Source organism: Dipteris shenzhenensis, chromosome 6 (genome assembly GCF_047967505.1).
Source record: "Dipteris shenzhenensis isolate YYH24624 ecotype China chromosome 6, Dip_SZ_1.0, whole genome shotgun sequence".
In the NCBI taxonomy this organism is placed as follows: Eukaryota; Viridiplantae; Streptophyta; class Polypodiopsida; order Gleicheniales; family Dipteridaceae; genus Dipteris; species Dipteris shenzhenensis.
Window position 1 is genome coordinate 37,376,203 of NC_141601.1, and position 25,246 is coordinate 37,401,448.

General features: G+C 48.9%; 1 protein-coding gene across 1 annotated transcript in view; it reads right to left on the reverse strand.

Moving 5' to 3' along the window:
* The window catches only part of LOC147901134 (uncharacterized), a 467,121-nt gene that overhangs the window by 273,338 nt on the left and 168,537 nt on the right, over positions 1-25,246 (reverse strand). Inside the window, exon 15 of the mRNA XM_087376081.1 lies at positions 2,203-2,592. Coding sequence (XP_087232207.1) covers positions 2,203-2,592 — 390 coding nt within the window. The remainder of the gene's footprint in view (positions 1-2,202; positions 2,593-25,246) is intronic.

A 25,246-nucleotide genomic window follows, 5' to 3' on the forward strand; every position in this document is an offset into this window, starting at 1 on the left:
GATTGAAAAAGAAAGCATCCTAGGCTACTCTCTCAAGAGAGTGAATGCACCTTTCCTTCCGCCTTTTTTGTCTAAAGGCGACTCCACCATGTGGAAGTCACCTCCAATAATCCATGAATCTACCTTCCAGAAAAGGACACGTTCCCCACTATTGTTGGGGGCCTAGAGGTTGAGAATGCCAACCTTATGTCCTCCAATAAAAAGTAAAATCCACTAAGCTCTAGAGGGTGTAATGATCCATGTCTGACCACAAGGGAGGGAAAAGAATCTGAAACTGAAATGCATGTTCCTCCCCTAGTGCCCAAGGAAGGAGACCAAAAAGTAGTTTACCTGACTCTACACAATCTTTAACATCTAGTTTGTGTTCTTGAATAAAGGAAATGTCAATAAGACCCCCAATTGCACCTTGAATGATGCTGATTTTAAATCAGTTGCCTTTGGTAGTGATGAGATAAACCACTAAGGCCTCGTATATTCTAGCTAACAATCCTCATCAGCGGGAGGAAGTAGACTGGAAAATCTTACCTGACCTAGTGGTGGAAACCCCTTAGATCTCTTGGGGTAGTGGAGAGGAGGAAAGTCTAGGGAAAAGAACCCCACACCTGTGGAAGTGGATGCACCAACAGTAGGAAGCGGAAAAACAATGTCACCAAGGGTGGAGGGCACCAACTCTTCCTTCATGAACTCAGCCATAGAAGAGAAAAGAGTGTAAAAATGAGCCAATGAGAGGGATGCTTTCCAAGATTTACTCTAACTTCTCAATGAATATGACTCGTAGCCCTGTGCTACACAATGAAAACATCAACTACAATGAGTGATTACATTAGTAGATGATCAAAATCTCGATTCATATGGAAAAGAATAGTGACAACATTTTGGCACCGTTGCCAATGAGATTGGTGCTTGAAGTGGAGTGGATCATGCATAGGCATGAGTGAAGAAGAAAATACAAGAGACTACATTAATACATCACTCAGAGGCAAGAAGTGAATATATATTTTGAACAATGCAAACAGTGAAAAGGCAGGTGGCTTATCTTACAAGACTTTCATACTTTACAGGGATCTTTGTGCATACCCTCTTATACCATATGTGCCTTGAGCATGGGATCTCCATGGGAATGAATTGGAGCTCTATAGGCATACTAGAGGGTGTTGTAGCAATGTAGAGAAGGACCTTTAGCATGAGGAAATCGAAGGAAATGTCATAGGGACACCTCCATATAGAGCCATAAATCAGGGTCTAGATACCCTCTTGAAGCCAAAAAACATTGCTCCACATGACCTACAACCTTGATATTCTGTAATGCAATATTCAAACAAAAATCATCCATAGACTTGGACAACCTGCCTCTAGACTGAACATCAAAGGCCAAGGCATCCTCATCTGATTGTCACAGTTCTATGACCTAAAGTGGATCCCTGATCTCAAAGGCTCCTAGCCAAACATGCGGAGAGTGAGACCCGTCATCTGCATGAACCCAATCCAAGGGTATGGCTGCATCAATTTGCTAAATTCCCCCTGTAGTTCCTCTAAGGTGACTTACTAATTGGGTTCTACGATCATCTAGAAGGTTTATGAAATCCTTCAATGAACCCATAGAGGAAGCAAGACCTTTCTCCCATCCAAACCATTCGCACATAATGAGAAAAACCAAGTGGTCTACCATGATTGTCAAGTATATTGTCATCCCACATGACAAGCTGCATGTCAATCTCTTCTCGAGAGGGGGGGGGACTCTCTGAAGAGTACTCCTGAAGTTGGCCCAAGCTTTCAGGATAGCAACCATAAAAGAGGAGAAGGGAGCCCTGAGATGGTTGGCTGAGGTAAAGATCTATTGTCTTGGATTTGAATGCTATGAATTCATCACTTGATTTGCCACCCAATATAATAAAGTTATCCGATAAGATGTTGTAATGGATAGTAAGTGAAAAAAGTGGAGTGATCTAATGTCGTCTCTTTTTGCTTTGATTTGATATGAGCAAACACATAGAGTATGTGTAAGCTAGTAGATTAGAATGTGCACGATAATGTGACTATTATTAAGTATTAAAAAAAAAGGTATATCATAGTGATGTATAATCCATTTCTTTTTAAATTATTCCCAGGTTAAGCACATGTAGAAAACATCAAGGCATAAGAAGAGTATCCCAATGCAACAACAAGAAAATAAAGGAGCAAGCAGGTCACTTTGTTTCTAACCTTATTGCTCTCCCTCAGTTGTTCTAGTAACTTTTTGCTTGAACACATTGTCAAGATATTTGGAGTTATATGAGCCTGGTTCAACACTTTTCTCCATACAACATTGACAGTGTTAAACCTTTTGCTCTCGATTGGAAGCTGTGTTTGAATGTCAGAACTACTAAAGATAGGTTCTAAATACATCCATTGACGCTGCAGGGCGAACCACTCATCTATAATTTCAGACACGAGGACAAGTTGTGCCTCCCATTTAGATAACTTTTCTTCGAATGGCTTCTTGAAAGGAGAAAAGCTCATGGACTGAGTCATGGCAATGTGATCATCCAGCTGCTGCAGAATGACTTCATCAACTTTAATGATAAAGGTACCGGTTTCCTTGTACTCCATAACCTGAACATAGATATCATCGTTAATTTTAGGAATGCCACAATCTGTTATATTCTTACTTTAGTTAAAAGGCCACAACTAAATGTATGTGAACCCTGCTATTTTGACTTCTGAAGAAAAGAAAGGCATTGAAAGATTTACGACGGACCATTTTTGAAGAAAAGAAAGGCATTGACAAATGTACAATGGACCGCTTTTGTTTAGTCTAGGACTTTCCTTGTGTGGAGGGTAACAAGTTTGCAACTGGTGTCAGGGTGGTGGGGACGGTTTCCTATAGCCTGATGTTAAAAATTATGATATCTAAGAAATGCCCATGGTGTAGTTGTACAATTAAAGACCAATTGCCGTGCAAGAGTCGCTGTTTGCGATACTATGATCAAACGTATGTAACAAAGGGATTCCATAAAAAATGCTAGAGTGCTGAACTAGAATACTGAAAATAAAAGGTTATGTAGAATGAAAATGGCAAGACATACAAAATTAGATTCTTCTAAAACAAATGAGAATCTGGTGGGGAAAAGGGAGTCTAAGTGAGGAGCGAAATGGATTCTCTGTTATGTAGTGGTTATGGATTCTCTGTTAAGTAGTTGTTATGCCTCAAGTACGTAGTAGGTGTGAGTGTGAAAGTAGAAATCTATGAGGTTGATGGTGTACAGATTGTATCTCTTAGGTGGCCATTGTTGTGTTGACTAGCAGAGTGGTGTGCCTGGATGAGATGTCAAGGGAGTCGCAGTAGGACAAGTGCCAAGTAATGTGATGAGGGGCTTTTCTTCTATATCTCCTGATCCTCATCTTCCTCAAAGATGGCTTCAAGCTGAGACACCAGTGACACATGGTGTGCCAAGTAGTTCCTGGGAAGGTCTCCTCAGTGGTTCAGCCATACTTGCAGCAAGACAAGTGCCAAGTGGTGTGATGAGGGGCTGCTCCTCTACATTTCCTGACTCCTGATCTTCCTCAAAGCTGGCTTCAAGCTAAGCCACCAGTACTTTGTAGCGGGACTTGCACTCTAAATACTTCTTCTTGTAGTTCATTTCTAGTAGCTTCCATTTCATGCCTCACTACCACTCATGAGGCTTAAGGCGCTGACCAGGGAGAGGTTGAGGAGCACATAGTATCAGCCACTAAGATGTGTGTGACCCTTCAATTCAAGCTTGAGTGCACCATTTTGGAGAAAGATATGGAGAAAAATTAAATCATAACAAGAGCGCTAACTCAACCAAAGTAAAACAAGAAATAAAGAAGAAAGGAAGAAGGTGACTAAGCAAAAATAAACAATCAAGTCAAGAAACAAAAAATCTTTCATCACATCTAACACATTGTTGTAAGCAATGTATTCTGGAAACATAAAATTTGTTATCGAGCTACTAAAATGTGTGTCAATGCCTCTAGCATCTATTGTCTGCTTTTGAGTATCCACAATCTCATAACCAGCATGTTCTCCATCAGTCTTAGCATCAGTCTTACCATCATGAAAACATCCATGGACATTTGTCAAGATCTGACTATCTAGCTAATCAACAACATTTGCTGCTTGGTGCTTCAAGTTCCAGCTGTTGTCTTTCAATTTCTTCAAAGTCCTCTTGTGTTTGCAGGTATCCTACCTGATTTGATTTGCATAGAGAAATTACACTAGGGATTTGCATCCTTGGGAGCGAGCATTGCTTCCCACTTCAAAAATTTGTGCTGGCCACATTTTAAGATTGGGGGAAAATCAATTGTGGGCAATTTTGGAAGAAATTGCAGGCTGCAGCGACCAGAAGGCATCATTTTTTGTTGGGATTCAATTTCTTTTCGTTCATTGCACTTGCTCAACATGTCTCTTTCTGATGAATGGAGTACCACTTGAATTCATATACCGAATCAAAATTGCTGCGAAACAGATGATGCCACCATGCTCAGGTGGAGAGAAGAATGATGGGAGAGCTAGGCATTGGTTGATAACCACACCTCTTATCTCTCAACCTTGGCAATGCCAGTGCGACAACAATTCATTCCTTGATATTGACCGGCAGCCTCCAGGATTCCCAACATTCAAGGATGATGACCTTGGGCTGCCAAGGCAGCTCATAACTGGTCCCCAATATCCCTCTCCCTCACAGTCATATGCCGCCCCGATGTCCTTCTCATATGGGGACTCACAGGTGGGGGAAATTGACTTCCAACGTCCCCTCTCAACGATGCCACTGCGGGCCGATCCCCATGCATCAAATGAGGTCTTCCATTTGCTCCTGTGAGAAAGCCTTCGTGAAGACATCGGAAAGGTTGTCGGCGGTCGGACAGTTCATCAGTTCCACGACATCGTCGATGATGAGCTCGTGTCGAAGTGGTAATGGACTTCCATGTGCTTTGTCCATGCATGAAACACCGGGTTCTTCGCAATGGCTATGCAGCTCTGGCTGTCGTACATGACCACTGTCGCCGCCTCGTGAGTCACGTCCATATCCTCAAGTATCCACTTGAGCCACAACGTCTCACGTGCTGAAATCCAAGCAGTTCGGTACTCCGCCTCTGTAGAAGAAAGGGCAACTAAGGGTTGTCTCTTGCTCAGCCAGGAAATGGCCCTTGATGCAAGCATAAAACAGTACCCTGTAGTCGAACGCTTGGTGTCGCTGTCACCTGCCCAATCTGAGTCACAGAATTTGCCGAACTCAATCCCTGTGGTGTATGTAATCCCCTATGTGCAAGTACCCTTTAGTTACCTCAACACCCGTAGACCTGCCTTCTAGTGATTTTCCCTGGGTTACATAGAAAATTGACACAACAAAGGAGATGTCTGGCCTGGTGTTGTTAAATAAAGCACATTGCCCACCAACTGACAATACTGCTGGCATCTACCAGATCTGAATAGTCATGAATGCTCAACTTTTGCCCAACCTCCATTGAGGTCATGGCCTCTTTGCAGTCCTCCATCTCGAACCGCTTCAGTATCTCCTTATAGCATTTCTATTGTGAGATGAAGATGCTGTCCTTGTTCTACCTGACCTCAATCCCAACAAGGAAGTAGTGGGTGGAGAGATCCCAAGTAGGTTAGGGGCACTTTGTCCTCTATGAGGTTTTCCCCCTAACCACAGTCTAATCCCTAATAACTACGGTTAGTGGATAAGATAGGGTTTTGTCACTTAGACAAAACCCCTCACTTCTCTTTTGTACTCACTTCATTTCAGTCCACTTACGTTCAACTCACTCTCTCCCTCACTCTTGCTCTCCTTTTGTTCACATTTGGTATCCAAGCCTCACCAAGCTCCCAGCTCCCGGCTTCCTGCTCACAGCTTGCACGTGCGATGCCGTTGTCCGTACAGCTAAGTCCGTAGGACCTGCTAGCTCGATGTACGGCCATCCCGTGCATAGTGTGTAGGTCCCGTTCGTACGCTACTGCCTTGAGCTCATGTCCAAAGGCTGTTATCCGTACAAGTGTACGGATTTTGTACTATCAGCCCACACAAGTTGTCCGTACTATCGGCCATACTTGTTAGTATGCATTAGTGCCGCCATCAGTAAGATGCTCGTCTGTACAACCATACGGTCAGCCGTACTATTCCGTATACCGCACAACACCATACTGCATTCCGTACAATTCCCATGCATGTTGCCGTACGTGCACCGACCGTACTCCGTACACCCGTACAATCCTTGGAAATTGTACCCTTCAGTGGCGTACATACAATGGACAGGCTTTCTTTGCAATGTCTTCTTTGTAGGTTCATTTTGCAAACAGCCATTGTTTGGCTTGGTTTTTGGGAGCACATTTGAGGCTTTGGCAGGCAAACAAACTTGGGGCTTTCAGTCAATTTGTCCTCTTTTGCTTGCAATTTCACCCCAAAAATTGGGGCTTTTGGTTTTGAACTGCAATTTCAGGCATTTTTGGGGGTTTCAGTTAATTTGCCCTCTTTTGGATGCAATTTCCCTGAAGAAATTGGGGCTTTTGGCATTCGAATGCAATTTGGCAGTTGAAAGACCATTTGGGAGGTTTACAAGCAGTTTTGGACTGTGTGAGTCAATCTTTTGCCGCTTTCTGCAGATTTTCTTTGCAGATTTTTGGGCATTTGCAGAGCATTGAGGTGCATTTCAAGCCTTCGATAGGCTGTGACAGTATTTGTCACTGTGGACAGATTCTCTTTGGCAGATTTCAATTGTGCATTTTGCATCCCAGGAAGGGATTTTACTTGTTCAGTTTGCTGTGTTTTTTAGTTTATCTGGCAAAAATGGCTCAAAACAACCCTAATGAGGTGTTTGGAGTCCTCACATAGGAGGATAAGTTGGATGGCACCAACTACTCCTTGTGGAGTTTTATGGTTCGCAACATTTTGTTTGGCAGACATCTTTGGGATTATGTCAATGGAGATAAAGCAAGACCAAATTCTGTGGCTACACCTGTCACTCCTACAGCAGCTAGAGGCAGGGGTAGAGGTTAAAATGCAGCACAAGTAATTAGAGTTGCTGCTCCAATGGCTCCCACAGCAGAGCATAAAAGATGGGATTCTAGGGATGCACAAGCTCTATCAGTGATTTCTCTTTCCGTCAAGAGGTTCATTATACCTCACATTCGGTCATGCAAGACCTCATAGGCAGCTTGGGAGACATTAGAGAGTATGTTTGCACCAAGAAATGATGCCATAGTTTCCTTCCTGAAGAGAGAGCTATCTCATACGCATATGGATGAGGGAGATTACATGAATACTCACCTCACAAAGCTTCAGGATTTGAGGGAGCACTTGCTAATTGATGAAGTTATTCCGGATTCAAAGATGCTTACCACCACTCTGAATTCTCTTCCTGAGTCCTATCTCGGTTTCCACACCTCGCTGAATTTGTCATTGAGGGGGGGCAACAATTTTCTCTCTTTTCACGAGTTGGTAAGACTTCTGTTGCAAGAAGAGCAGACATGAAGAAATATGGCAATACGGGCGAGCATGCCATGCTTTCCAAGGTTAAGCCCAAGGAAAAAGGGCAGCAAAAGCAACATGCCAATCAGCCCGCACATCATGATTTAGGACAGCCCTCTTATAAGGCTAAGGGTGATGCAGATAAGCCTAAAAAGAAGGGCATTTGTTACTACTACAAGAAGCCAGGTCATTATATTAGTGAATGCAAGAAGCGCATAGCTAAAGAAAAGAAAAGGGATTTAGGTATGGCTGTGTCAGATGCATCAGCTCCTCATGCACATGATGAGGGAGATGTTACAGCCAACTTTGTGGAAGAGCACTATGCCTTTTTGTCTTGCATTTCAGATTTTTCAGTGGGTGGTTCAGATGCTACAACCACTATTGAGGATGATCCTTATGCTTTCTTGACTTGCAGTTATGATCCTTCAAAGGATGCATGCTCTCTCAGTGTCAATGAGACACTGAATACTTGGTATTTTGATAGTGGTGCTTCTAAACACATCACTTCTAAGAAGAGCCTTTTTGCATCTCTGCATCTACCACCTACTAAAAAGAAGGTGACTTGTGCAAATAATACTTCTTATTCAGTGTGTGGAGTGGGGGTCATCATCCTTACATCCACTGATGGCACAAATTTCAGAATTACAGATGTTCTTTATGTGCCAGGTATAAAGAAGAATTTGCTTTCAGTGTCCTCGCTCAATAGAGGAGGATTTTAGGTTATATTCGATGATGCTAAGTGTGCAGTCAGAGACAAAGAGAACGACTATGCTTTGATGTTGTGTGGCACTTTGTAGCGGGGTCTTTTTCAGTTTGATATATATGAGAAAAGATCCGATCTTGCACTTTCAGTGAGCACTCCCACTGCTGCAATGAAATGCGGAGTTATGGCATGCCAAGCATGGGCACATGAGCTATGGCAGCTTAATGACACTTCAAAAGCATGCTATGGTTGATGCATTGCCTCCTTTGGAGTCACCTCCTCCTCATGCATGTGAGGGTTGCATCCTTGGTAAGATGCATAGATTTCCTTTTAAGAAGGATGGTGCAATGAGAGCTACACGTAAATTACAGCTCATTCATAGTGATGTTTGCAGTCCCATGAGGACATCGGCTTTTGGTGGTTATCTCTATTATGTTACATTCATAGATGACTTCACCAATTACATTTGGGTCTATGGTCTTAAGGCAAAATCAGAAGTGTTTATGCATTTCAAACACTTTGTGGCTATGGTTGAGAATGAGACAGGACTCAAGGTGCAAACACTTCGCACAAATAGAGGGGGGGAGTATATGTCTCATGAGTTTGAGGCATTTTTTAAGGGGAGAGACATCACACATCAGCTTACAGTGAGGCTTACACCTCAGCAAAATGGCAAAGCTCAGCGCAAGAATCGCACTCTTATGGAGATGGATAGATGCATGCTTACCAGTAAAAAGTTGCCTCACAGGTTTTGGCTCAAAGGTCTCATGTGTGCAAACTATGTTTTGAATCGGGCTCTGTTGTACTCAAAGTTTATGGCAACCCACCAAGAGTCACACTTGGGTCACGTCATGGTCACCTCAGCAACATGCCAAGTTGTTAGACCTTGGTCATACCTAGTCGCAGCGTGTTCACATGTGTTCACATCTTGGACTTGACATGGACATGACTTGGACATGACATGACTTGACATGGACATGACTTGGACATGACATGACTTGGACATGACATGACTTGACATGGACATGACTTGGACATGACATGACTTGACATGGACATGACGGAAGCAATACATGACTGAAGAGTGCCAAACCTCAACCTCGACTCACCATGGTCAAAGTCAATCAGAGGGAAGTATTGGCGCAATGGTACGCGGGATACACCTGTTGGTGCACATGGGAAGCAGTCCAACAGTTAAGAGGCATAGGTGGTGCACCAACCCTCTCAACCAACTAGTGTCAGGAGCGCAGGAGAACACATGGAGCACGGGATTCACTGACCCATGACAGGCTGGAGTGTTGCGGAAGCCATCAAGGACAGAGCGGCCCACAAACGGTGGAATGGCTAAGGATGGCTAAGGGTGCAAGAAGGCATCCAATAGGAAGAAGGTGTGGAGATTGGTAGCGCGGGGTGGAGCAGAGGAGGAGAAGGTGAAGAGGGGGAAAGGGAAAAGGGGAAGGGGGACTTTTCTGGAGGGGCGAGAGGCGGGAGTGAAGGAGTGAGAGGCTAGAGTCAAGAGCTCGCCTCGTGTGTATCTTCTGGGAGTGTATCAGTCATCTTGCTTTCTAATGAGTTATGCTACTTCCCATCTCTGCTCGCTACTCTAAAATCTCTTTTCGTTGTGTTCTCCTCCTCTCCTCTCCCTTCACCTGGTACAACGGACCTGTGTCATGTGGTTGAAGTTCCTTGCTGTTCATGTCGAGGGATGGCTTTCATGATGTTGTTCCGCTTTGGTCTTCTTCTTGCTCACATCACTTCAGCACTTGTACCGCTTGCACATAGTTGACACCATCTACCGCTTGCACATAGTTGACACCATCGACAAGCACTCACCTACGTACCATCAGTGACACTTATGGCACGTCTTACTCGCTTCTCGCACCAGTGGCCCTAGGCCTCCGGTAATACTTCCGGAAGTGTTAGGAAACCCCCCCCTCAGACAGGCTCCCACAAAGGCTTTGAAGACAATCACTCCCTATGAAGCATGGCATGAGAGAAAGCCTTTAGTGGATTTGTTGGGTACAGTGCACAAAGCAAAGGCTATCGTCTCTACAATGCTGCTTCTCGTGAGATTTTTGTGAGTAGAGATGTTATATTTTAAGAGAATTCAGCACATATACAAGCTGAATTTACTATTCCAGCTTCTTCAGATGATGTTTTTGAGGGGATGCTTCCTATAGCTTTTGGTTCCCTACCTGAGGCTCATACTGAAAATCAGAATTTACAGCAACCTACTCCTGATCGACATGCCCCGATTCAGCCACATGCTGATTTTATACCTCCGCAGGGTGTGGATGAAGTTGTGAGGCAAGAAATTCAAGAGATACACACAACCAAAACAGTATCGAATTGGTTGAATATCAGGAAGAGTAGGCTTGAGGCCCCATTTCCCGGCAGGACTCGTAGTGCAGTAAGGCACGCAACGGGGGCTCTTTTAGTTGCATAGTTGTGGCACACTAGGTCTGCTGTATGTGCACCCCATAGAATATGCTATGTAGCACACAGCTTGAGTGTACACATAGATGTAGAACTATGTATGCTATATAGCGCACTGTTTGTGCTATTTAGATAATAAAATTTGTTATAAGCATACATTTTCATTACAGATAGACATGGCACAATGTGTATGCTATATAGCACACTATTTGTGCTATTCAAGCTGTTGAATATGCTATCAAGCACACTATTTCTATTATTTAGCCCATTGAATCTTCTATACAGCAAATAGCTTATGCAGGTACTCTTCTTGATGAAGAAGAACCTGACTCTTTTGAAGAAGCAAAGGATAATGTGCATTGGATGCATGCCATGCACAATGAATTGCAATCCATAGAGAAAAATCAGACTTGGGATGTTGTGTATTTGCCACCAGGTAAGCATGCCATTGGTACCAAGTGGGTTTTTAAAGTGAAAAGGAAGCCAGATTCCTACATCCCGGATGATTACCATAAGGTCAGTTATTGCCATGGCTGGAAATTTTGTTTGGAATGTCCATCAGTTGGACATAAAAACAGCTTTCCTTAATCGGGACTTGCAGGAAGAGGTTTATGTCAAAGAACCTCCTAGATTTGAACTTTCTGGCAACGGACTTCAGGTTTGCAAGCTTAACAGAGCTTTATATGGGCTGAAACAAGCCCCACATGCATGGTATGCCAAGATTGATGCATTCCTAGCAAGTAAGGGGTTACATAATAGTCCCACAAAAAGCACCCTCTACATCAAGAAGGATGGGGGAGATATTTTGGTTATCATTCTTTATGTAGATGACATGCTGCTCACAGGGTCAAATGAGGAAATGATTGCAGATTTCAAACCTGAGTTGAAAGTTAAATTTGACATGATAAATTTGGGCATGTTAAATTTTTATTTGGGGATCCAGTTTATGTAAGAGATTACAAAGATGTTTTGCATAAGTGTTGCCGCTATAGGAAGTGCATCCGAATCGCTCCTGCGAGCTTCCCCTCCCCCCGTCGTACTCCTACCTCCCCCTAGCCTTCCCCTCCGCCCTCACCGCTCCCCTCGCCCTCTCCGTCCTCACCGACCCCCTCACCCGCCGCTGCACTCGCCCTCCCTCGCCATCCCCGCCTCACCGCCGCTCCACCCCCCTCCGACCTCACCCCCCCCTCTCGCACCTCCGCTCACCCCCCTCACTACGCTCCGCCTCACCCCCCCTCGCTACACTCCGCCCCCCTCACTACGCTCCGCCTCACCCCCCCTCGCTACGCTCACCCCCTCCCCGATCCGCCCCCCCCCTCGCTACGCTCACCCCCTCCCTTCCCCGCTCCGTTACCACCCCCCCCCCGCCTTCCGCTCCACCCACCCCGCTACCACCTCGCTCACCCCCGACTCCCGTCCCCCTCACCCCTCGCCTCCCGCCCCCGCCCCTCTCGCCTCTCCGCCCTTCTGCTCCACCCCCGCATCCCCCTCCCGCCCTCCGCTTCCGCCCCCCCGCCCCCTCGCTTCCGCCTTCCGCCCGCCCTCTCGTCCCACTCCGCCTTCCCCCCGCCCCCGCTTTCGTTCCGCCTCGCCCGCTCCCCGCCCACAATTCTTCACCCCGCGCCACCTCCGCTTCCTGCCCTCCCTTCCCGCTTCCTCCGCCTCCGCCCTCCATCCTTCCCGCCACACCCAGGCTCCACCCTTCCGATTCTATCCCCCCCTTTTTTGGGTGGCAGCCTCTTCCCCACCGGAAGCCTCGCAGTTTGTCTTGGCGGTATGGCGGCTCCCTGCCCGGAACCAGAGGCCCAGACGGACCCTCCCTCTCCAGATGCCTACTGCGTCATCCTGACGGAGCGACAATCATCTCGGGTTCAGGAGGTTGCCAATGACTTTGCCCTTACCTCTGTGTATGGCAGAGTCATTGGACATTCCCCCTCCAGATCAGCCATCAGGGATGGCTCCAGCAGGCTAGAGGATGGCCATATTGAGGAGGTGGCCCTTATGGGTAGGGGCATCTTCTGGCTCAAACTCTCCACCGCGAAAGCGGCGAGCAACCTGATTGCTGGCTCCCCCACGTCAGTGGACGGAAAGATTATCATGATAGTCCCGTGGTACCATGGATTCAGCGCAGCAGATTTTGATGCTCGATTTCGTATACCTCGTCATCCAGTGACGCTTGTTTTTCCAGGTCTTGCTGCTGAGCTGCGGCCGATTGTCAGGGACCTGGGCTCCCACTTTGGCTGGGTTATGCACGATACTTTCGCTGATGCGGTGACTACAGCAGGAGCCCCCCGAGTCCGTGTGGCGGTGGCGGATCCTGCGACTCTCCCAGCAGTGATCGAGATCGTGACAGATGCCGGCAGCGTCACCCAGAGCATGGTGGTCACCGGACAGCCAGGACAGTGTCTGAGGTGTCACGGCTTTGGGCACCTGGCGGCTGTGTGTCCACGATTCGCCAGCTCTTCTCGGCCTCCCCCGCCCCCTCCCTCTCCGCCCCCTCCCCCCCCCTCAGGGCAGCCACGCCAGGAGGAGCAGAGGCAGCCGGAGCCTGGACTAGAGCTAGCTGGCGGCTGGACTGAGGTTAGAAGGAAAAGAGGAAAGAACAAGAAGATTTTTGATAAAGGCAAAGAGGCCGAAGCTACCCAACCTGCAGCTGCACACCTCAGAGACCCGACAGGCAGCCGCCCCAGGGATCTGGGAGAGCATCTTCTTCGACAATAGTCCGCCCTCCACAGCCTCAGGTCCCCCTCTCCTCCTCTCCCCAGCCTCTTCTCGTTAAGCCCCAATCCATCCCACATCTGCCCCCCATATCTCCCGACCCGCAGCTTCAGCCCCATCCTTGTCCTCCTCAGTCTTCTCCCCCTCCTTCTCAGCATCCCCATCCCTCTCCCCCCCCCGTTTCTCTTAGCCCTCCCGCCGAGCTAGATGCACAGACGGTTCCTCAGCCGAGGGCAGCCCCCGCTCCCCCTCCTCCTCCCCCGCTAGTCGCCCCGAGGAGTCTGAGTTGCCTATTCCCCAGCCTCCTCCCCCTCCCCCTCCGCTGGCAGGACACCCTGAGTCTACACCATCACCGGTGCAGGCCTCTCCGTCCGCTAGCCCCTCAGTGGCAGACTCTGACGGGCCTCAGCTTCAGGAGAGAGCGCTCCCCCGCGACTTTTACAGATCTGGCCCCTGGGACTACTTGGATGTGGCCGACCTCAGGACCTTCCCTGCTTGCCTCGACATCAGTATCTTCCTGCTCCGCAAAGGGGCGGATGGGAAGCTAGCCGCCTTGGCCCCCAGGGATGGCCCGAGCTTTGCTTTCACGTTCCTTAGCGACGGCACCGAGACCTGGACAGACGACTCGGTCTGGGAGGCTCTCAGGGAGCAGACACATGCTCAGGTTTGCTCCTGGATAGGCCCGTCCGGTGGGCAGCTTCTCGAGACTCAGTGGTCCGAGAGTGACGTGCGCCTGCGGTGGCGTTGCGCCGCCAAACGCTTCAGACTGATTGTGATCCTTAGGCCCCCCCTGTCTTGGCCCCTCCCCCAAGATGTCAGAGCCTGGACTCCTCAGAAACTCCGCGCCTTCTATGGTATGTCCACCTCAGAGATCTCGAGTTGGCTCGAGAAAGCTTTCGCTCATGGTACCAAAGGTCTCTCGCCTTTGCTGAAGGTGTTGAAGGATGGGCAGGACGACCCCACCTCCCCCTCCAAACCTTCCCATAAGCGTTAGCGCCTCCACTCCGACATGTCAGCTTCTTCTTCGACCTCGACCGCGAGCAGACAGTTGTTCGCAGCCTCCCAGTCCTCACCATGAGCCTACACCTCGTATCCTGGAATGTGAACGGGTTTCACTCTTCCGGCACCCGTGGTCCCAGGAAGCTCATCTTGAGACAGGAACTTCAGACAGCAGTGATTGGTCGTTTGGATGTTCTTCTGCTCCAGGAGCACAAGCTTTCTGCGGCTCACTCCCGTAGATGCGGGAAGATTCTCCCTGGACGCTCTCACACTTATTGGGAGCCCTCGATCGGCGCTATGGGGAGGAGTGGTGGTGTCTGTACCTCCGTGGGCGAGCAGCTAGCCCAGGGAGTTTTCGGTCATGGCACGCTGATACCAGGCCGTGCCCTTTGGGTAGGCCTGGATCTGGAGGGCTCCAGAGTTGGAGTTCTCAACATTTATGCTCCCACAGATCTCCGTTGTAGAGTTACCTTTTGGAGGACACTTACAGGGATTCTCCCAGACATGGATTCCTGGATTGTTGGAGGCGACTTCAACAATCTGGAGACCTTGGAGGACCTGCAGGGCAGAGGACCGGAGTTTACAGGCATGTCTCAGGCAGAGCAGTCCGCTTGGGATTCCTTTATCTTTGCGACAGGAGGAAGGGACAGTTGGCGAGACCCGTCCTTCCGACGGTGGCACGGGAGCCTGGACTTCTCGTGGGGCTTCTGCAGGGAAGGAGGTAGACTCCTGGAGAGGCTGGATAGATTTTATGTCAGTGACTGGGCCATCAGCAGAGGCGGTCAGGCGGGTATAGTTCCAGGGACGACACTCTCCGACCATGCGCCTGTGCTCTTATCATTAGACTCGGCAGCTCAGACCCTTCCTCCCCGCTCTTGCCGGATTCCCGACTCCATTTTCTCGAGGGAGGACGTACGCAGCAGTATTTGCAGTCTTTGGGACAGAGACTGGGGCGAGGGCGTGGATTTGGTGGATTCGGTGGCGCAGGCTTTGCAGGAGTCCAGCCAGATTTGCCAGCTCGCAGCCCTACAGGTTCGACAGGAGTGGTGGGGCAGAGAGAGAGCTCTTCGGAGGGTCCTCGCCTCCATTCAGCGACTCCAGCAGGCTTCCCCGGGCTCGGAGGAGCTCCGGATCCAGGCCCTTTGAGCCCGAGCCCTTCTTGAGGAGACACTCCAGCGTCGCTCAGAGTTTTCCTATCACGCCTCTCTCTCCTTCTGGGCCCGGAAGGGTGACCGGATGTGCAGGGAGTTCTTCAGGTCGCATGGTTAGAGAGCTGCAGGTGATCAGCTTCGGAGTCTCAGGACAGCGGAGGGACACATTATTACGGATCCGGGAGAGGTCTTGGGGTTGGCCACTGACTTCTACAGGACCCTTTTCCAGCATGAGCCGCCTGCCCCTCGTACTCGACGTGCCCGTGAGGAGGTGTGGAGGCACACCCCTTCCTTGGTACAGCCTAGCATGCAGGCGACGTTGGCACCGTTCTCCACGGATGAGATGTTGGAGGCCTTGATGGCCCTCGACGGACAGAAATGCCCAGGTGAGAATGGGCTATCCCGGGCATTCTTCACCTCCTTCTGGGACCAGATCCATCAGCCCCTCCTTGCAGCTCTGCAGAGGATTTTCAGCAGCGGTCAGATGCCAGAGAGCCTTTCCTCGGGACTGATTTGCCTCATCCCGAAGGGAGGAGATAGACAGGAGATCCGCCAGTGGCGTCCGATCACTCTCCTTACCACTGCCTACAAAATCCTCGCCAAGATGATCAACGCCAGAGTTCGGCCTCTACTCCCAGACCTCATCCATGACACTCAGACAGGCTTTGTCCAGGATCGCAGTATCCTGGATAATGTCTTCACCTTTTCAGAGGCGGCGGAGTGGGCTCAGCACAGCGGATCACACCTTGCCATTCTACTTCTCGACTTCGAGAAGGCCTATGATCGAGTGGACTGGTCCTTTTTGGAGGGGACTCTGGAGCGGCTAGGTTTCCCGACAGGTTGGATTCAGGGTATCTCAGCTTTGTACAGGACAGCGTCCAGCAGGGTCATCATTGGAGGCAGGATGGGTGAGCGCTTTAGCTTGGAGAGATCAGTGCGTCAGGGCTGCCCCCTTGCTCCTTACCCGTTTCTCTTCTTCGTCGAGGCTATGACTTACTACCTTCGGGCGAGGTCCACAGGGATCAGGGGTGTTCGCCTTCCACTCCGGGAGGACACGGAGCTTTTGGACTCGGAGTACGCAGATGATACAGCCCTATATGTCCAGGATGATGAGAGGATGCTAGAGAGGGTGCGGATGGCCCTGGAGGTCTTCTGCTCGGCCGCTGGTGCAAAAATCAACTGGAACAAATCAGTTGGTTTTCTCACAGACCCTGGGGCGTGTTCTCAGTGGGGGCGATTTCTGGGTTTCAGATGGATTCCACCGGGACAGATAGCTAGATACCTTGGCTTTCAGGTTGGCCTAGACATCACGCCAGCTCAGCAGTTTCTCCCGGTGCTAGACTCCATCCAACAGAAGCTGGCTTTCTGGAGCACTGCTAAGCTCTCTCTTGCAGGTCGTGCCCTGGTAGTTAACCAGGTCCTCCTAGCCACGGCTTGGTATGTGGCTTCCTGCTGGTGCTTCTCGAGATCCAGCGTGGCACAGCTCAGGAGGCTGGTTCGGAACTTCCTTTGGTCCAGGGAGGATGGTCTTAGAGATACCAGAGCCAGGGTTGCTTGGCAGACAGTCATTCTTCCGCAGGCTGAGGGTGGCCTGGGGGTCATCGATCCAGAGCTTCAGAGTCAGGCCTTGTTAGGCAAGCTTGTCATCCGCGGTTTGACCCCGGGGGGCAGACGTGGAAGATGTTACTCCAGCAGGGAGTCGGTTCTTGTGTCCCGCGCCGAGGTGGAGAGTGGCTACCGTCCCTCAGGTGGATCTTCACTTCCGCCCCGCTCACTCAGCCCCGTTCCCCACTCGTTCGTAGCCTCCTCATGGTTTGGAGGCGGCTCCGCCTCAGTCTCATTCAGTCCCCTCCTAGCTGTCAGGAGGAGACCGATCGCCAGCCACTTATCTGGAACGGTCAGGTCAGAGATGCCGAGGGCCTTCAGTTGGGGGAGAGATCACATATCAGGTGGGATGGTTGGATGAGGGGGCCAGCCCGGTCCCTTCGAGTTTGGAGGGATACGTACAGACATCTGGAGATGGCTGATCTTGCAGACGCAGCTGGAGGTGCACGTGGAGCCCAGGCGAGACGCACGGAGATCGACGGCGCGATCCCAGCTGTTTGGTTGGTTCCACCTGAGCCTCAGGTCCTCATGCCTGGTGACGCCCGCTGGCTGGGACAGTTCACCCCCCGTGGCATCCCACTGGTGATCGCAGGACGTATGGATGACTCCTCTATCTCCTTCTTCATGGTTTTTGGGGATGGACGACTCAGGAGAGAGGATGCGCTCATCGACCCCCTACTCCCATGGCAGAGGGTTCGGGTCGTAGGCCTTTTGGGGAAGGTCTGGCGTACCGACCCTAGCATCGAGCAGGACCAGATGCAGCTTTGGCGTCTCTGGCTCTGGGAGGGGCGGGCCTTGTCAGAGCTTGATTGGGGGACCCAGGAGAGTGGTGGTGGCCAGAGATTGTGACAGGACAGGGGCCGACTTCCTTCTTCGCCTACAGCACGACTCTGGGCAGGCGAGTTCTTGGGAGGATGCAGAGCCGCCCCCCCACCCAGCGACCCAGCTGGTACGCACAGGGTATTTCCAGGTTCTTCTTGCAGGCATTCTGGAAGGCCTTGTGGGAGAGTTGGCGGCCGCGGAAGATCTCATACTTCCTGTGGCTTCTTGCCCACAAAGGCCTTCCAGTGGGGAGCTGGTTGCGGCAGATAGGCCAGGACGGATGCTGCCAGATTTGCCATGCGGATAAGGAGTCACCAAAACACTGCCTGTGGAGCTGCACTCGCGCCCAGGAAGTGTGGAGGTGGACTTTCGGGATTCTTACTCGCGCAGCACCAGAGCTAGGATTGATCACTTGGGGCGCGTTCTGTTGGTGCAGCACCGCACTTGGTCTTCATCACTTATTCGAGGCATGCCAGCAGGACCCCACTTTCCTTATCACACAGGGGACGTGGGGGCCGCTCGAGGGTATCCCGCAGCACCTAGCAGAGGCTGATACAGGAGTTCGAGAGAGGCAGCCAGTCTGGGAGATTATTAGCAGCATTACAGGGTGGCACATCTGGACCTCGCGCTGCGCGCAGATCCTCGGTGGCACCTCCTTATCGACTGCCCAGATCATGGCGGAGATTTGGAGTGAGATTATTCATACCCTCAGAGGCCAGTGGGACCAGATTCAGGGAGACTCCCGGGCCGGTCAGGAGAAGCGGAGACGCTTCCTCCGGGCTTGGGACACACAGGGCCTCTTCTTCGAGCAGACTACGCAGGGCCTTCGGTGGCACTACTCACCACCCCAATGGCTGTTCATTCACACTCGTCTTATCCCTCCGTGAGAGTATGATTTATTCTGCTACCTTTTAGGGCTGTGTCCGATTTGTGAACGCAGCCCGTCAGCTATAAGCTGACCTTTTGTATCTTGTTCTCGAAGTAATATAATTAGCACTGTTTTTTCGGCAAAAAAAAGAGATTACAAAGATACAGTGTTGCAGGCTTAAAGTCAACCCTATGGTTGACCAGTAGTACTTGGTACTTGTATTCACAACCTGTCTCCACTTTGTTCCTACATTTGGTATCAAAGCGCTTCCGTCTCTAGAGCCCATTCCCGCGCTTGCTTCCAGACTCCTCCAAGCTTGGTGCTCCAATGCGCGTTCCTAGTTCTCACATTCAGCTCTCCAGCTTTTGTTTAAGGTAGCGGCTGTTTTTGGACCTTTAAAGGTCCGATTTCAACATTTTTCGAAATTTTTGAGCTGCCTGCATACAAACAAGCATGTCCCGTACCATTTCAGGCAAAAACAATAATAAATTTTCTTCTGTTTTTTGTCCGTACAATCCGTACGGATCTCTCCGTACAGTTCCCCGACAGTGCCGCGAGTCTATACGACTTGTTAGAACCTGATTTCAAGTCCGTACAACTTGTTAGAAGCAAATTCGAGCAGTTTTCGGCTGTTTTTTGGCGTTTTTTCTCAAATCTGGACTCTTTTCAGCTCCAGCCTCTCCCGGGTGTGTTCCAGCAGCTCCAAGCTCTTCTCTACACGTGTATTGTGTTCAGAAGTACTCCCAACAGCTTCATTCAGCTCCAAACAGCTCACTTCAACTCCTTTGTCATCTCTAGCTTGCCCACAAAGTCAGTGGACTGTTTTGCAGGTGTTTCGGGCCAAGGTGCACTTTCAGTAAGTGTTTTGGGCTGTGTATTTTGCTTCGGGACTGTTTTTGCAGCCCATACTCTTGCACTCTCAGGTGCATTTGCAGATACTCTGCATTGTTGGGTGCATTTGCAATTACTCTACAGTTGTGGATGCCTGTGAGCTCCGTTGGATGCATTTGACCACTCGTGGATGCGCTATTTCAGATTTGGGTTGAGCATTTTCAGTTTGGGATTGCACTTCAGATTGCAGCAGAGTGCAGTGATTGGTTGATGCCATTTTTGCAGTGATTGCATTGTGCAGTCAGTGGCACTTCGTGAGCAGCGAGTCTTACTTTGCAGCCAGCATTAGTTTGGGATTTGCAGGCACATTTGCAGCGAATTGCACTTTTGGGACTTGCAGTTCTTTTTGCAGGTACATTTGCAGCTTCTGAGTATCCCATTTTGCATCATGTCGACTCTTTCAGATAGTTTTGGCAATTTCTCCGAGAGTGACAAGCTGGATGGACCAAACTATGCCTTGTGGTCATTTATGCTTAAGAACATCTTGGTTGGTAAGGGCTTGTTGGATATTGTTAGTGGGGATGAGGTGAGGCCAACAGGCTCATCTACATCCAGCATAGCTTCTTCGGGTTAGACTACAGGCAAAAAGGAGACTGCTACAGCCCCTCTTGCTAGTCCCATAGCATCGACGGAGGAGCAGAAGAAGTTTGACCGCCGGAGTGCCCAAGCGATGTTTTTGTTTGCCACAAATGTGAAGAGGCACATTATGACGACTATCAAGTCGTGCAAGGATGCAAAGGCAGCATGGGAAATATTGGCAAACATGTATCATGTTAAGAATGAGGCAAGGGCCATTGCCTTGACGAATCAGCTCAAGGATCTTGAGATGCAGGAAGGCCAGACCATCACTTATCATATTGCCAGTATCATTGATCTACGTGATCAGCTCGCAAGTATAAATGAGGAAATAGAAGACAAGAAGCTCATCTCTATTACTCTCAATAGCTTAGTGCCCTCATATGGCACATTCGTCACTTCATTAACCATTGTTCTCAGGGCAGTCCCACTGTCGTTCGATGAGTTACTTGGGCTTTTGTTGCAGGAAGAGGAGAGATGCTCAAATTTTGCCAAAGCCTCTCATCAGGGTGAGCAAGCGCTTGCCATGGATGGAAAGGGCAAATTTCAGAAAAAGTTTGAGCCAAAACACAGCCATACAACTCAGCCCAAGGAGGGGAATGCAAGCAGCTCAAGCAAAAATCAGAAAAAGGGCAAATGCAACTATTGCAAGAAGTGTTAGAAAAGGATTGTCAATGAAAAGAAGAGGCAAAGGGATAGCTCTAGCAGTAATTTTGTTGCCCCCACTGAAACTCGTGCTTCAGATGCACATGGTGAAGCTCATCTTGCCCAAGGTGATAGAAATTTTTTGTTTGCTGCTTTTAGTGAGAAGATGGATGCCAGGGGGGATTTGAATGCTGAAAATCAATCAGGGGATGCTTCCCATGTTGCAAGTGATACATGGTATATCAACAGTGGTGCTACTAAGCAGATGACTCCTCGCCAGGAGTGGTTTGAGAGCATCACACCTGTTCATGGCGGACAGGTTACGTGTGCCAATAATGCTTCTCAAGACATCATCGGAGTTGGGCGCATTCCTATTCAGCTTGATAATGGGAAAGTTAAGTATATCCGAGATGTTTGGTATGTTTCAGATTTGAGGCAAAATCTGATTTCAGTTTCAAACATTGCCCATGATCAACATATGTTGGTCGAATTTCAGGATTACCAATGCAGGATCCGAAGAAAGGGTATGAGGTTGTAGCAACAGGCCCATATGAGAGATGCTTATACAATGAGGCTTATACAATGGGACTTGCATTTCTTTTTGCAGGAGACTCCATTGAGTGTCACTGTACAATGAGAGTTGGATCTGGATCACGTCCCTCGAAAAACACCCGAGGGACAGTAAGAGATAACCGAGCCATTGAGCCCCAGGCCATATAGAAAGGTTCTGTATGAAAGATGCTGAAAATCCTAGCAACACCTTCCCAGATGGTCCTCGCCTGTCTGCACTCCCAAAGGCAATGATGTACTGACTCAACTGCCATGTGACAACGAGGGCAAGTAGGGTCAACCCCGCACCTGGATCTCCACAGATTCAATGCAATCCCTCCATCAATAGAGAGCCAAAAGAAGAGAGTGATCTTTCTATTCGTGAGGGATTTCCAGAGCCTAAGCCAAAAGTTCTTCCGCACAACTGCGGAAATCTAAAAGCTATCCCAATGTGGCACTCTGGAGGGCCTCCAACCTCTACTGCTGAGCTGAAATCTCCTGGCATTTCTAACTGTGCAGCGAAAGAGGGGGAAGCTCTTCTCTCGGTGGCCCTCATCAATCCATTCCCACTCCCCTGGGTCCCACTACAAGAATCTAATAGGGGAACCACCATACAGCCAGAGTCTCAGCCAGAGTCTCCATGACCCTAGTGTAAGGAGAATAGGATCAGGGTCAAGATACCACTGTGAGTCCTTTCCCCACTCCATGAAACCTGCAATCTGGACAGGCTGAAAGGCAACCTCCAAAAGAATATCATCAGGAGATCTGATAAGTCTGCCTCCCAACTGAACATCAAAGACAAGGGCATAGGTATTAATGAGATTATTTTCCTTGTTCTTGCAAATTTTCACATGCGAATATGAGCATTCTTGTTCCTCATGTGCATCCTGCAGTGCAATAATCTGTAACAGAATGTGCGTCCCTGAAAAAGCTCCCCACCAAGTGGACCCACCAAGTGGACTCTGTAAGCGGCAAGTCATTTGTGACAATGGGCTTTAGCATCTGCAACCGCTTTTCTCAAGTTGCATGCGAGAAGCAAAGGCATGACTGATCTCGATTATGCTTGGAATGCCTTTGCTCAAGGCTTCTCGCAAGTAAATGTGTTTAACTTGAGTAGATAATTGATCTTGATTATGCTTGGAATGCAAAGGCTTCTCGCACCCTAAACCCTAAACCACTTCTCACCCGAGACGGTTTTCCTCGGAGTCTACTAATTTTCAAAGGCATTCTTTTCCCTATCTTTAGGCTGAGTCATAGAAGGCACTGAACCAGAGGCATGCCCGTTGCTCAAAACTTGGGCCTTCCCCTTATCCTGTGCTGCATTGACAGGTTTACTGCCTTTATTTTTTGCTCCAAAAGGCCGAGGGGCATCCTTATTTTGCACTAGAGAAGGCATGGCATGCGGGGGCATTTTATGCAGAACCACAGACACTACGAAGCAAACTTTTTGCATTCAAAGCATGCTCTTGCAAAAAGACCCCATTTCAGCCTATAGAGGGCACTTCCCATAGCTATGTTATTAATTGTGACGAGTAAGACTCTGAAGTGGGTGTATCCATGTCTTAAAGAGTACAAAACCTGTTAGAATTTCCATTTGGGCAAGGTGGACATACCACCTTTTCCAACACTGCTGTAATTTTTGGCAGTAAATTTTTTGTTTTTTCAAGAAAATTACTTCATTAAGTATGAAAGGAAACTGTGAGAGCAAGCTCAAATGTGGGAGTACATCATGCAATGCATGAGGAAAAAACAGTTCAAAATGAGCTAATGAAGAACCAAGGTGCAGGCTGAAAATGCCATCTCAACCCTGAGGAAGACTAAGAGAAGAAGGGAGATCCTCTCCAAACTCTGAAAAAAGTAACTCTCCTGGCAGTGGCTGCTCTGGAGGATCCATGCATGCTCGCTTAAATGGCCATCAGAGTGTGTACTGTGTCGGTCCAAATACTGGCCATAGCCTGGGAAGGTTGAACCTGGACACCCTCCATCGCCTCTGTACACCTGGATCTCCAAATATGCCAAGCTACAATGCTAGCCAAAATCTCCCAAGACGTGTCTACTGAGGCATGAGCAACTTTGAAAGGAGTGAAGAGAACATCCTGGAGGGAATAAAACTCCACTGAGTGTCACCGTACAATGAGAGTTGGATCTGGATCATGTCCCTCGAAAAACAATTGAGGGCCAGTAAGAGATAACCAAGCCACTGAGCCCCATGTCATAGAGAAAGGTGTTGTATGAAAGATGCTGAAAATCCTATTAACACCTTTCCAGATCGTCTTCGCCCGTCTGCACTCCCAAAGGCAATGATGTACTAACTCAATTGCCATGTGACAACGAGGGCAAGTAGGGTCAGCCCCCACCTGGATCTCCACAGATTCACTGCAATCCCTCCATCAATAGAAAGCCAAAAGAAGAGAGTGATCTTTCTATTCCTGAGGGATTTCCAGAGCCTACGCCAAAAGTTCTTCCGCACAACTGCAGAAATCTAAAAACTATCCCAATGTGGCGCTCTGGAGGGCGTCCAACCTCTACTACTAAGCTGAAACCTCCGCGCATTTCTAACTGTGTAGCGAAAGAAGGGAAAGCTCTTCTCTCAGTGCCCCTTATCAATCCATTCCCACTCCCCTAGGTCCCACTACAAGAACCTAATACGGGAGCCACCATACAGCTAGAGTCTCCAAGACCCCAGCGCAAGGAGAATAGGATCAGGGTCAAGATACCACTGTGAGTCCTTGCCCCACTCCGTGAAACCTGCAATCCTGACAGGCTGAAATGCAACCTCCAAAAGAATATCATCAGGAGATCTGATAAGTCTGCGTCCCAATTAAACTTCCCAATTAAACATCAAAGACAAGGGTATCCTCATGTGCATCCTGCAATGTAATAATCTGTAACGGAATGCCCGTCCCTGAAAACGCTCCCCACCAAGTGGACTCTATAAGGGACAAGTCATTTGTGTCAACCCACTCTGGCGGAATGGCTGTCTGTATCTACTGTATCCTGAGTGCACTCCCTCTGAGGTGGCCAACTACTAAAAGTCTTTGATCCTCTGGAAGTCTCATAAAGACTTGCCAAGCACCTGCCGTAGAAGCAGGTCCCCTCTCCCATCTAAAGCACTGCATATGATATGAAACTCCAAGTGGCTTGCCATGGTCATCCAAAATCGAGTCATTCCACATGACTGACTGCCTTTGAATTTCCTCACGAGAGCTGGGTGGAACTCTGCGAAGTGTGTTTCTGAAGCAGCCCCAAGATTTCAGAATAGCAGCCATGAGAGGGAAAGGGGGAGATTTGAGATGGGCTGAAGTATCCATCTGCTACTGTCCAACCAATCTCCCCCACAAGAAGGGGTGCAAGACTGAATGCTGCGTGAGAAAAATCCTTCCAAGGCTCCTCTCCGGCCATTAATCCACGTACTACAAACTTGTAGAGCAAGGCCATACACTACAAGTTCGGGTCAATAATATTTAGGCCCCCTTCTCCTATGGGGAGAATAAGCGTCTCCCAAGCCACCCTGGCTACAACATCTGAAGTGCGATACAACCTCTAGATCTACACTAACACGAGCAAACAAACCAAGCAGTGGCCAATAATACCTGGTTCACAACCACAACTCTGGATGCAAGGTCAAGTATGGCTGAACTCCAAAAGTTGAGTTTCCTCCTGATACTTTCCAACACGGGAGCAAATTGTTGTGCCGGAGAGATGCCCAACCCAACCTGGCATCCCAGATATCTGATGGAGACTCCCCTCTGAATCCAAGTGACCCTATGTCAATCCCCCAGACTGGAGTGTCCTCATCACTAATCCAAAA